General features: G+C 42.1%; 1 protein-coding gene across 1 annotated transcript; it reads right to left on the reverse strand.

Moving 5' to 3' along the window:
* Nucleotides 1–784: 784 nt before the first annotated feature.
* Nucleotides 785–5,122, reverse strand: LOC103719398. The gene is made up of 4 exons (XM_008808616.4): nt 4,880–5,122; nt 4,425–4,573; nt 4,219–4,287; nt 785–3,242 (listed from the first exon to the last, which is right to left on the reverse strand). The coding sequence occupies exons 1-4, from the start codon at nt 5,105–5,107 to the stop codon at nt 974–976; spliced, it is 2,715 nt and encodes a 904-aa protein (XP_008806838.2). The 5' UTR covers nt 5,108–5,122; the 3' UTR covers nt 785–973.
* Between the last annotated feature and the right edge of the window lie 9,515 nt (nt 5,123–14,637).

A 14,637-nucleotide genomic window follows, 5' to 3' on the forward strand; every position in this document is an offset into this window, starting at 1 on the left:
ATAATTTTTGAGAACTAGTTATTAGTTTGCCAAGTTATTATTAGTGCTACTGCATGTCATTGACTCTCTTGGATGTTTCATCTATAGAAGAACCAGAATAAAAGACATACCTATATATAAAAATGAAATAACTTACAATTAACTTTCAGAATACACTTTGAATTCCAACAATTGAATGAGAAGTGAATCCCATAAACAAGAGCTTTCATCGTCTGGAACTCGTTACAGTTATACGTATTCTCTACTATATGAAAATACGAGTGCTGAATTCTGAAAATATTTGTCCCAGATTCCATCTATCATTTTTTTTACCCTTTCTCTTCCTAAAATAAAAAAAAATCCCATCATATCCTAAAATACAGAAAATGTCCCACCATAGTTAAAACTATAGAAATTATTATATATAAACATCCCATGGTTTTCATATGATTATGATGAGTAGAAAATATAGTAAACGGGCAAAGAAATATAGTAAACGGGCAAAGAAATTCAAATAAATCAAATTTAACTATGCAAATAAAAAAAATAAAATTCACAAATGAAGAAAATTAATATAGTAAACGGGCAAAGAAATTCAAATAAATCAAATTTGAATTATTTCAAATTCAAGTTAATCATAGCGTGTACAGAATTCCCAAAAAAAAGAAGAAAAATTGGTAACTATTGAAAATATCCCACCATGGTCAAATAATTATGGGGAGTAGAAAATATTCAAATAAATAAAATTTAGAAAATTTCCAAATAAAGAAATTAACATAGTCAGCTAGTAGACAATATCTAAACAAAGATAATTTAAAATTGTTTCAAATTCAAGCTAATCACAATTGAGTAAAATAAAGAATTAGAAAATGGAGGTTCTTCAAGTATCACAGTTCATGCATCAAAGAAGAAAAAACTTAGGAAACAATAGTGAAGACAGAACATACAAAGTCACCAAATCCCTTGTTGCTAATGAATTTGATTCCACCTATGTTCAATCTCTTGCATTGTTGTCAAGTGTAATTTCCTGGAAAACTCGAAGTCTGTTGTGCCGCTTAGCTCGCTTCAAATTCATTTCACAATTAGACCAGCTTCCCATGGCCACCATATGAAGAGAATCCTGGAGGCCAGCCTCTAGGAAGCAATCCTTAGAAAGATCCCACATTGGCTGCTGATCAAATGAGAGAGATCGCCGAGCTAACGAATTCTTTCTTGGTGTTTTGCTCCCACTTTCTAACCCTTCCTTCATATCCACCATACTAAGCTTTTGGCAGAACCTTGCAGCATGGTTCTGCTGGCGAGGAGTGGATCTGACAATATTGATAAAGTTCACATTTTCATCTGGGAATCCTTTGCATGCTGGTTGCTCCGTGGATGCTTGTTTAACGCTTCTGCTGTGGCTACCAATCGCAGCACTATGATTTAGAATCTCATTAGCCAAGTATTCTTCTTCCTCTACCATGTCAGCCCAAGATTTTCTGCTGTTTGAGGCTGGAGGTGTCTTAAAATGTCCTTCAGATGAATTTTCACAGCTTCCAATTGCATGATCAGCTACTGTATCCATGCTTAAGTTCTCATTGGCCAAGTTTTCTTCTTTTTCTTCTTCTACCATGTCAGCCCATGTTCTGTTACCACCATATGAATGTGGATTGTCACCTCTAAACTTTGGAATTTTGTCGATGGGGGCTGAAGCATTGTCAGAATTCAGTGAGTTGTCATTCTTTGAAACTCCTTGGGGAAACTTCTCCTCAAGGGTTTCTATCTGTCTCCCAGTATATGTGGACACATCAGATCCTCGAATCTGAAAGCTGCCAAAACTTACTTGGTTGGGTGATTGGATTGGTATCTCTGGCTCTAGAATATGAACATCAGCACTGCAGCCCTGCGCTGCAGGCTCTCCAAAGTGCTTTCTGCCACTAGTGAAGATACAGGGATCTTCTTCAGCAGGTTTCATGCTTTCAGTTATCAATGCTGAATTATTATCCAAATCAAGGTTCTGAGGATGTCCCATTTTCATAATCCCAGAGAAAACTTTTTCTTCACCAATGTCATTGCATCTCTGACTGCCTTTTTCATAGCTTTGTGACTCCTGATTCTTATTTTCTGAAGCTTTCATGCTGCTACCACTTTCCTTGCTTGATGCATTTGCTGATATGTTTCCATTGGCTGTAAGTGGCTGAACCAGTGGTTTGGGAACCAAAGTATCAGATGTAATTGTACACTTATCCATCACATGGTTTGCCTTTGTTCTTCTTTCTCCATTTGTAAACAAACAATCTTTTGCTGGTGGATTCAGGTTTTTACTGCCAGTAGCTGATATATTATCTGAGCTATGAGATTGTTCTTTCTTCCATCTTTGACAATCAGCTTCCTCTTTGACGGCATCTGCCAGTTGTCTCCTGCTTCCCATGACCAGGTTTTCAGATCTTGGGATCATATTCGTACCAGCCATAGCTGATAAAGCATCATTACTCGGTCCTTTTAGTGCTTTGGGTTGCAAAATTCCAATATGAGTTGGTGGTTCTCTTGTTAACTCCGGCTTTGGACTGTTATCTTCAATTGGATACTTCTTTGTTTCAAGAACTGTTAAAGGTTTCTCAAATGCTGTAGCATGGTTCTTGATGGATGTTACAGAATGCTCTTCATCGACTACCATTTTCGAAATGGTCAATGATTCTTCGGGCTCCAATTTTGGGCTTCCATCCACAGATGCTGGTGAAAACAATGCTTTGTTACAAGAGGATTTCCATCCTTGCTTGCAAATATCAGCAGATGCTTCTTCGTAACCTGGCCATTTGACCCACCTTCCCTTTCTTGTCTCCGATGAAGGAGTGACAAAATTTGGAGATTTCCAACTGCAGGAACGTAGTGAGGGAACTCCCTGACCGACAGGTTCTCTCTGCCATTTCCTAACTGATGAAGGTGAAGAAAGCCCATTCAACAAGTTCTTGTCATTGAAATCTTCACTCTTTCTGTCATTTGCAGGATTTGAAGCTGTGGCAGTTATATTATGCCCCTCAAGTTGCAGTCCTTCAAACTTCGCATGGAGTTCCGATTGCGACTCAAGTGTCGCAAGCATCTCAGAAGCCCGTTCGAAGGATTTAAGGTAGGATTCATTACTGCTGTTGGTGAATGGCACTTCTCTAGATGGCTCTTTGAGGTCTTGTAGTAGGGATTTGGCTTCTGCTATCCTTCCTGTCTTCATCAAGCAGATAGATAAATTGCACTGCTTGTTATGATCTGGTTCTATTGCCAGTGCTTGCCTGCACTCCATGGTAAATGATTAGATATCAGTTGTTGTTTTTTTTTAGAAGTTGATATCTCATCATAGATTTCTCATAATAATAGAAACCTAGTTTGACAAGGCACTGAGTCAAAATCATGGCTCCTTTTTTTTTGCCACTTAGTCAAAGTATCTGAGTATTAGAAACTTAAGACTTCCTGATGAGGGGATTCTTAATAAAAACCAATCCTACAGTTTTGTAAGCTTCTTCTGCTGTACCAAGCTGAAAGCCAACAAGTCTACACTTTTGTTATTCTTATATTCTTCTATACCTTCAATGTTTTTTGGTGAAAAGATTAATAATGTGAGGACTCGTGCGGACGTGTGTTTAGTCCCACATCGGTTATTCACTGGGTAGATCTTGGATACTTATACAGGATCAAGGAAACCAAATAATACCTTCCGGCTAGCCATTTTAGGTGAGGTCCTGGGTTGTTACAAATGGTATCAGAGCGGACCTGACTCATAACCTATGTGGATTAGGAGATACTGCAATACGAATTCATTGGGGCTGACCACAGGCCGATCGTGGTGTTTGTGATTAAATTTGAACCCTTAGCCTGACAAGGACGTTAGGGCTTGAATAAGGGGAGTATGTGAGGATCCGTGCGGGCGTATGTTTAGTCCCACATCAATTATTCGCTGGGTAGGTCTTCGGTACTTATACAGGATCAACGAGCCCAAAAAATACCGTCCAGCTGGCTATGTTGGGTGAGGTCCTGGGTTGTTACAGATAAAGTCCCTTCTTATAAAAATAAATGTAAGCTAGTGGTTGTTTCCCTACTTCATTGTTATAAAATAGCTACAAACTTCATATTTTGAACGATGAATACTAGAGCATTTTTCTATGAGGAACTTACATACATGCATATATCATATCCAATTGATCACCATTAACCTTTATCGAAACATCAATTCATTTTACACAAAATAACAATTGTATGTCAGAAGCATACCGGTAAAGTGATTCTGCTTCCATGTAGCTATCTAATTTCATGTAAGCCCAAGCAAGATTCCCTAGCAACCTGCATTTGGATCCAAAAAACCACCATTTAGAAACGACGAGACTGTTTAATCTATTTAGAGTAAAACTGGGGAGATGTGTTAGTATTACAGGTTAGAGACCTAGGGAGAAGCGGAGTAACTATAAAAATCTAGCTACCTGGATTTTTCCTGCACAAGGGAAACATGAATCTTTTTTCCTTGAGATCTTGCCAATTTTGTTGTCCTCCCGCCGAATGCTAGCCCATCATCAATCATCTTCAGCTTGAAGTTCAGCATTTCAATTTGATCATCTATCCTACCACATTTCTGTTAACAGATGTTAAGATTTGTATTTAGAAAACCATAGGCACTTAAGGTGTACTTGCCAGGTATGTCAAAGTTCAGGGAACCAAAGTATTTGCAATTGAATATTTATTAACAGACCATAGCAAAAACTAATAAAGATATCCAAAACTGGAACTGACCTAAAGAAGTTTCAGAACCTTGTAGAAAATTAAAATTTTAAGAATTAGGAGTGATGCTATATAACTAGAATATTGCTGTTGACTCTTAGCAACACAACAATGCTCAGAAAGTAATAGCAGAGATACTCAGAGTGTATCAACCTCTAACCTTGTATAGGTCAAGAAGAACATTATCAAGAGGCTCCTGTGCTTGCATAGAGCATAAATAGCGGAAAGATTTTATTGCCTCAATGGCCTCTTCAGCTCGATTCAGTTGTTTCATTACAACAGCCATGTCTTTCAATGCACTGTCAACTCGGTCTCCACTGTTTATAGCAGCCCAGAACAGTGGAATCGCCTTGTTTGGATCCTTTTCTACTAACTGCAAAGACCACATTATAGCAATAATTATTACTGTTGTTTATCCAGAAAATGGCTACATTAGGAAATAATTTGATAAAATTCCTGAAAGAAGGTTAATAGGGGATGGACAAGCTTAAAAACTAAAGCAAAATAACTCAAGGAAGCTGCTTCTTGAATGAGGTGGCCTTCAAGAGAATTAAGAATCATATTATATAGATCTTCTATTGAAAGATAAAAAGATGATCAGTAAAGAAGTTAAAGACTCTTAAGAAGAAGAATGCTGTATGATTAGTCTAAGTTTCTATTTTCTATACCCCAGAAATGGACTTGCAATATTTTTAATTAACTAGTGAGAGCATAATATCTGCAGTGTATTCAAAATCAGCTAAGCTAAAGGATATCTAAGCGAGGTCTTGATAACAAAGTAAAACCATATAGGAACTTTCAAGCAATACAACCTACACTAGATTGTAGTGACTGCCATCTTGACTAATGATCATCCATATTAGATGAGTACCACCAGTGATCATTAGTTTAAATAAGTGAAATTTAAGTACACAATATTCTTTTTGCTCATAGTCATTATATCTATTGTAATCTTGCAACCAACATTTATTTGCCCAATAACAAAGAAACAGTAAAGTACCATGATATCAAGGAAACTCCAGGTAGTCATACAAACAAAGAAGATTCACCAAGAACATTGAAAAAGATGCTGATCGCAAAGTAAACTAACAAACCAGAAAAATAGATAGTAAAAAACGGAGCTTGGATGCAGAAGGGATCCAACTAGCATTTTTTTTTCTTCTGATTGCTAGCGAAACTAGAAAAATTACAAAAATTTAGTGCAGAATTCAGAGAAGAGCACCATCTAGTAGAGGAAGGAAATTATTAGGACATTGAAAGAGAAGGGCCATGAGTGAAAAATCTAATTCACCATTTCATGGAAACAAACAGTTGTAAGAAAGACCTAGCTAGTAGAGCAATATCAAGCGCCATAAAATCTATGCTCAAATCAAGGTGCTCAATTCAAGGCGCTCAATCAAATGGATACATATATTTGCGAGTGTCTGACATTATTTTAGGGGAAAGATATGTCAAGTATTGCTCATTTTGTCAATGAAGGACCAAATACGCCTGGTATTTTTTCATGTGTAGGCATTAGCTGATCCACAAAATCAAATGTGAAAGGAAAAAAAAAATACTTAAAGAATCACATAGACCATGTCCCAGACAATCAAATAAAAAGAGGGAAAAAGATTTATTCTGAATTAAGGTTTTGTAACTCTTGATACCCGAACCACGATTAGTCCTACCTTGAATAATTCTTTCTTCAAATAAGAAAAAGAATGCCAATTTGATCAACAAGAATTAACGCATGAAAATCTATTTAGTAACTAAATCAACTCAGGTGACAAAAAATGCACCATATGGTTCAAGAAACCAAATAAAGGCCTCAAAATGAATGAAAGAAAAGAAAATCCCTCTAAATGAAACGAAGTTCCTTGTAATCACTCGCATGAATGCAAACTATGACAAAGTCAAAGTCACCATCCATTGGGGCCAGCAAAAAGATTAAAAACAGGAGCAGGAAGAAGAAAGAAACAGATACTTCATCAAGATATCAAGAAACAGAGAAAGAAAACAACTACAAGAACTCCAAAATCCACAAGAAAGCATAAATACAAGGCATAAAACTCCAAATAAATCTATAACCCATATAGAGCAAGCAAACGCTTTAAGAGGTTAACATCACAGATTATCTAAATGTGACAAAAAAATCACGGAGTAGGCGCTAAAGAAAACCAGAAAGAACAGAGTTCTTGCCTGGACATGCTTCGCTCGCACGTACGGAGAATCTCCAGCCGGCAACTTAGGCTGTACATGCTTTGAAGGTGTGCCGTCGCTTGGATGTTTATGGATGGTCGACGTCGCCGCCTTAGCCGGAGTGCAAGGAGACGATTCCAACGCTGCCATCTTCTGGGACCCTCCCGCCGGAAACTTCTCTCCTCCACTCCACATTCTCTCCACCGGAAAACCCCTTCCGAATGCCTCAAACACCTTCAAATTGCTTGCTGTAAAACCACTTCCGGTGGCAAGAAAACCACCTTCTCTTGCTGAAAAATTCTAGACTCTCCCCGTTCTGTGGCCAAGAAAGTAGTAAGTATCGGAAGTGCACTTCCTTCTGATGTATTTTTCTTGAAACCCCTCTCTTTTCTTAAAGGAAAAGCTGCTTCTGTTGGATGGAAAATTATCTTCTTGGATGCGAGCCCACAACCAGGCTCGCCGGAAAATCACCTCCAATCCCCGGAAACAACCTCCCGGGCCCTTTCTTCCCAGCCGGAGAACCACGTGTGCTCGGCCGAAAACCAGCTCGGAGTACAAAAGGAGTTGGATGTTTTCTAAGAGAGGAAGAGAGGAGGGGAAAAAGAGCGACGAGCCGATAGAAATAGGTAAGTAGCCGTTAGGGGGTCTTGAAGTTCCATTGCGATGGTGACCATAATATTTTATATGCGGATACTCAATCAGCCGTCTGGGGTTCCCGTGCGAGATCCACGGATGGTCGATTATAGTTTTGCATAGAAATTTGTATGCACGCATATCAAGCGTAGGAGTATACCGTTTGAGAGGGTGGGGGAGCGGACGGTGGTCTACCATCACTCATCAGCAACCGTCTGTTCCGTGGAACTTTTTTTGGATATATCGTGTGGAATACACCCCGAAGAAAAGATTTTTGACCAGAAGGATGATCACGAGTGCAATGGTGGGCCAAGGTCCCATCATTACTTGCAATTTTTGGGCGCTTTACAGCCGTTTGATGGTCCTTCTGGTACCTTAATCTGTTCAAGATTACAGCTAATAAGACCAGGGAACAACACAGAGCAGACTAACGAAGATCAAGTGAGTGTTCCACACATCAAACGGCCAGGATTTCTCCTATCTGGATCGTCCGGGGAAGAAGTTTGCTAGATGGACGGTTGCGATTCGACCTGCCAGCGTCCGACAGTGACGTGGTATCCAGCTGGGATCACGCGGCTGGTATGAGCTCGCTGACATCATAAATTTTACATCATTAGATTCGGCTACTTGTTTAAGACGTTGAAAAAGAACCTCTTGACGAGACTGGAGGACAGATAAATGCTGGTATATGACACGTGGAGGACCTGAAGAAGCTTTCGGTTTTTCTTTGAGCTTCTTTTATTGTGCATCTTTGTTTAATTATAAGTATTTATGATAGAGCTCGTTTCTCCCGTGGCCGTGAACGAAAACAGTACGGAATAATTTCGTAACGGTTTGACACGTGTCCGTCTGGAAATAATGAAATTACAATAATGGCCTCGATTTGCGAGGCGATAAAGGGTAATTTAGTCTTTTTCCTGCTTTCTTGCATCATCCACGTGGCTACTTGTTCCGCGGGTAGTTCTAAATACACCCCCCCGATTGCTCAGGACACCCCCCAAAAATTAAAAAAAAATTAAATACTCTCTACACCCCCCCATTTGCTAAGGACACCCCTAAAAAATTAAAAAATCCTAAATTACCCTTCACCCTCCCCACCCCCTCACCTAAATTGCTCTCTACACCCCCCAAACCCCCCCCCCCAACCCCGCTCTTCCCCTCCAAAACTCCACTCCAGCCGGCTTCTCCCTTCCGCCCAAAAAACTTCGCCTCAAGAACCTCAAGCACCTCGCCGGCGGCCAAACCCCCTCCGTCTCCCCCTTCTCCCTCGCCCAAAACCCCCCCGTTCCCCCTTCTCCCTCTCGTCGCCGGCATTCTCCCCTTCTCCCTCTCGTCGCCGGCATTCTCCCGGAACCACCTCCCCGGCCATCTCCCGAGCAACGAGCACCTCGCCGGCGCCTCCACGACCACGTCGAGGTAGCTCCCCGCCCCCCCGCCTCCAGTGCTCCGTTCGGCACTGGATCGCCGAACAGAAGGGTTCTGTTCGGCTGAACAGTGCCGAACAGAAGCCCTCTGTTCGGCAACACTCAACCGAACAGAAGCCTTCTGTTCGGCTGCACGGTGCCGAACAGAAGCCTTCTGTTCGGCTGCACAGTGCCGAACAGAATGGTTCTGTCCGGCTCTGAGCAGCCGAACAGAAGCCTTCTGTTCGGCTCTGTGCAGCCGAACAGAAGGCTTCTGGTGCGTGCCGTGCTGAATTTTGTGCCGAACATTTATGTATGCAATTGAATTATTTTCTTTGATATAGCCTAACATTGAATTTCTATATTTTCAGACATGGATCCCCGTCCCGCCAGAGTTAGACCTACGGCGTCAGCTAGGAGACGTCGTGCTAGGATTGCTTCTCCCGAGCCTGCTCATATGCCATCGGACTCTCCTGAGTCAGAGCATGATGATATGCCCGCTAGGGGCGAAGACGATGAGTCCGTTGGACCATGTCCAGGAGGTCCAGAGGATGAGTCCGTCCTGATCAGTTTCAGGACGCATATAGCAGCTTCCATCTGGAGGCAACAGGTATTGTTTATTTGTTATAGCATTATATTTTGTTTATTGATGTTTTATAAAGTAGTAGTAATTATACATTTATATTACAGGAACGAGCTCCACTAAAGTGCATGAACCATACTGCCAAGGTTGGTGAATGGAAGTGGTGGTCTTCAAACCAACCAAATACCAGGTTCAGAGCACTATTGAGGCAGTCGGGCCTCGTAGAGTTAGTACAGTGCTCTTATCGATTCATCGATAAGATTCTGATTTCGGGCTTCGTAGAGAGATGGCAGCCCGAGACGAACACCTTCCATATACCATTTGGCGAGATCACTATCACGTTGGATGATGTATCCGCCATTTTAGGGATTCCTGTCGCAGGTTCCTCAGTATCAGTTTCTCCTGAGAGGATGAGTGATCGGGATGCTGAGGAGCTACTTGTGGAGTTGTTGGGGGTGTCAGCTGGAGACGCGCGTCAGGAGGTACTGTCATCGCGCGGTCAGTCTGTGAGGATGGAGTGGCTGAGGACTCAGTTTCACTCTGTATCTGATAGAGACAGGCAGCAGAGGATAGAGTGTGCAGCACGAGCCTATTTGTTATTTTTGTTAGGCTGCACACTCTTTGCTGATAAGAGTGGGACCAGGGTAGCGTATCTGTGTTTACTGCGGGATCTGGATAGGGTGAGCACATATGCCTGGGGTACAGCTGCCTTAGCATATTTGTATCGGCAGTTGGGGATTGCGTCGAGGTCATCAGTGAGACAGATCAGTGGTTATATGACGCTTCTGCAGGCATGGATTTATAAGCATTTTCCAGCACTCAGTCCTCACCCGTCGCTCGAGTATACTGATGCCAGTCCCCGCGTGCACCGCTGGATGCCCGGTACTCCATCCCGTACCACGATGGACCATTTAGTGGTTCTACGTGAGTCATTGGACCTTTTGAGCATCGATGAGGTACGTATCATATTACCATTTGCTTGTGTTTGTCAGTACATTTAATATGCGATATAGTATAAAACTGAAATGGACCTTTTGTTTTACAGGTTATTTGGGATCCCCATCATCGGCTTCGGGGAGATCGCCCATATATACCCGTCGCATTTTTTAGTGGCTCCATCAAGTGCCTTGATATCGTAGAACCCTATCATCCAGAAAGGGTTCTTAGACAGTTTGGTCGTATTCAGACCATTCCTCGAGCGCCACTAGCCCCTACGCGAGCCAACAGAGGTTCCACAGCAGGCTCGTACCGGATACATTACTCCTATATGGATCAGCTTTGGGAGCGGTGGGAGGACCACGTGCTGAGCCAGGCGAGCAGGAGCCACCCAGTTACCCGGCCATCAGACAGCGTACCGGGATACATGGAGTGGTATCTCCGTATCACGCACGTTGCAGTTCAGCCTCCTCATCTGCGCTCGAGTACTCATTCTGGAGCTAGGGGAGGTCATGATGATGCTGACATGCACCGGCGGCGTAATGCAGCTGCACTCGGTATCAGTACCGACATTGTACGGATGGGTCCCTCAGAGGCTACGTCACTAGGTGCCGGGCACCTATATGATGCTATTTCTCAGATGCATCAGGTACTTCTGGGTGATGAGCCTGGCCCGAGTACAGGACCCTCTCATTTGGATCCAGGACCCTCTCATTCGGACGTACAGCAGTACACGCGTCGACGATGGCGTCATAGGGATTGATGATGGAGCCTTTGTAATCTTTGTAAAGCCTTTGATATTAATGAAAAATATATATTTTTGGTACATTTACGTGTAATCTTTGTAAATCCTGGCCCGTTCTATTTTACATAAATATAACAGTGCACATAACAATCAATCTAACAATGCGAAGACAGATATTTTTTGATTTATATTGATGATGGAGTTTCAAAAATTGTACATATATAAATAATCAATCTAACTCTACTGTCTTGCCTCCACCTCCCCCTGAGGAGATGGAGTCCCGTGGGGGGTTTGACCCTGAATCTGATACGACTGATGTTCTGCCTCCACCTCCCCCTGAGGTACCTCCAAATGTTGTTCCAATCAAAGCTGACCCTGGACAAAGTTCCCCTCCAAAAAAGGCAGCAAAGCCTAAGAGGGTGCCAGTGGCAAGACCTGGCCTTGCAAGGAGAGGGCAGCCGATTAACCTCTTAACCAAGAACATCATAGAGCCCTCTTTTCCAACAAATGTGTTAATCATCTGCTCAAGCTTGTCACCGTTAAGTTCTTGTACATCAGAAAGGTCTATTAGTTCCCCTGTTTGATTTGTTTGCTCCCACCAGCTCTTAAGTATGTTTCTGTTTACATCTGAAATCTCAACGGAAACAACAGTCGTCATATGTATTCCCAGCTGATGATGGAGTTTCACAGTACATGACTCTAAGAGCCCCAAAAAATTTACAACTTTCAAAAATTGTACATATATAAATAATCAATCTAACTCTACTGTCTCGCTAATTATAACATTAGGTGAGATGCTCTCTTTGAACTGTTGAATCCGTGCTTCATATGAATTTTTCCATCCGGTAGCACAAGGAAGATGATATTTTCGCCAGTTGGTCGCTACTGGCGGAACGGGATGTCCCGGCAACAAGAACACCTTCAAAATTAGAAATAAGAAAATATTAATAGCTACAAAATTATAAATAAGCAAGATTAAATAAGCAAAATTAAATATTCGCAAGTGTTGTGAACGTAGTACCTCAACAAAATGATTTCCATTTACGAATCCGATAGCGATATCTTTGCGGGATAGAAGAGGTACTGGCACAGAACGGAGAGGTAGGAAGGTCAGACATTGTTGCAACGAGAGATGGTATAGGACAACATTATAGCAGGATGCTATAAGATGACCCATGTCCGGCATAGTCATCCATCTGTCATATGGTGGACAATCATCATAATATGATAATGCATGAGTGATCTCAGCAATCGTCCCTTCCACACCATATAATGTGCGATAGTGGTCCGAATGACATTGCAACTCTTGCAATAAATCCTTCCTAACACGCACCCAGTCATCTTCTCCAAATCCCAGTAAGTCAGCTATTGCCCTAAATCCGCAATTCCCATCAGCTTTTACATCCTTGATATGCTGGATGTATGGTCTCAAGGCAGAAGGAATAGCATCAATATAGATAATGGGCGTATGTGACTGGGCTCTAGTACGAAAAATCTGCAAATAATATCAAATGATAGAAAATATGTAACAATGGCAGAACATGTCCCGTATCGGCACATCTCGGCACGGCACATCCCGTATCGGCACATCTCGGCACGGCACATCCCGTATCGGCACATCTCGGCACGGCACGTCCCGACATGTCCCGTATCGGCACATCTCGGCACGGCACGTCCCGACATGTCCCGTATCGGCACATGACATACCGGCACGGCACGGACCGTCCCGTAGACGTTGTGATACCTATTGTAAGGAAATAAATATTTGGTACTTACCTTTTGCTTGGGCCGTCTCTTTTGAATCTGAGTAGATGGATTGCGGATGGTAACTTTCTCAACACCAGGTGAATAACTATCATGTCCAGATAGAACCAACTCAAACGCAGACGGGTCACGTCGAGTAGACGTATCAACCTTCAGTGAAGCGCGCCCACGTGAACCGGTCTTCCGTTTTGCAGGCTCTAAAAGAGGTGTACTATCTGGACTTGCAATCTCTCGTAACTTCTTGATCATCTGCAATTGAGAAGCCCCATCTAACTTCTTGAATCGTAGCGCAATCAAATCTAACTCTGCATCACAACTCAACTGAATTGGCTGCACGGGGGGGGTAGGCAGAATATCAAGTTTCCTCCAATGAGGATCTATGCAGTTGAGAGGAATGGGCCGACCTTCCACCCTGTACCGCGCAATCTGGTGAGCACATGGTATACCATGTGTGCGTCGAATAGCGCACCCACAATTTGAATCATCAAACTCAACTGAATTGGCTCGTTTCGATTGGGCGAGGACATGATTTAACGCACTTATAGATATGAAACCTCGCAACTCTTTGAATTCAGCTGGCTTGAAGTTGTGCTGCACTACCAATAAACTCTTCTCCAATGAGGCTTTAACGGAGCTGTGCTGCAACTCAATCAATCCATGTATTCTAGTCCAAGATGACTCGAAACTTCCTTGGCTTGATCCAAGCTGCTTTTTGAGCTTTGCATGTGCACTCTCGACCCTAGTAAACAAATGAAAGTTAGATATAAGAATTGAGGCAAATTAAATTTAAATGAGTCTTTATTTGTGATACCTATTTGTCGTCACATTTCCGTAGTGCCTGCATGTATCAGTCCACGCCGCAACAAATCTTTCCTTGTATTTGCTCAGCCAAGTATCTGACACATACTGTAGTGCATCTGGATAGGTACCGAACTCTCTCTGCAGTGCACTCCAGCGATCATTATACTCGTCTTCCGTGGAGGACAGCACTAGTACATTCCACCTCATAATAAATTTATCCCATTTCTCCTTCAATTCGAAAATTTTTTTGCACTTGGCCAAAACATTCCTACTAATATGCCATCTACATAATAAATGTCTAGCAGTAGGAAATACTCTATGAATTGCATTCATCAAAGCCAAGTCTCTATCTGTAACAATCAACTCAGGCAAAACATCATCAGCTATGACACTGCGCAATCTCTCTAATGCCCAAGTATAGCTTTCTTCCCCCTCAGAATTTAAGTATACAAAAGCAACTGAAAATGTCATGTCAGTAGATGTCACCCCCACAATCTCTAAGAGCGGAAGACGATACCTATTCGTCTTGTACGTGCAATCCATTATCAACACACGGGGAAATGCACGGAACAAATCAATGCTGCCAGGGTGTGCCCAAAATAAGTCATGCACAACATCCGTATTAGTACAATTCCTATGCCACTCAATATATTTAGCCTCTGATAATTTACCTAATAGATGTTGCATTTCAGACCTCCCGGCTTTCTCTGCAACCTTAAACCGTTGACGTACATTGTAGATAGTCTTGATAGTCGTAACATTGAGGGCATCTCTTTCCTTCAATGTGGATAATATGTCCTTTGGACGAACCAAACTCTTCGACATATCCACTAACAATTCCGTCTCCTGCTCAGATAATCTCCCTGCATATG

The sequence above is a fragment of the Phoenix dactylifera genome, unplaced genomic scaffold (assembly GCF_009389715.1).
Source record: "Phoenix dactylifera cultivar Barhee BC4 unplaced genomic scaffold, palm_55x_up_171113_PBpolish2nd_filt_p 000331F, whole genome shotgun sequence".
In the NCBI taxonomy this organism is placed as follows: domain Eukaryota; kingdom Viridiplantae; phylum Streptophyta; class Magnoliopsida; order Arecales; family Arecaceae; genus Phoenix; species Phoenix dactylifera.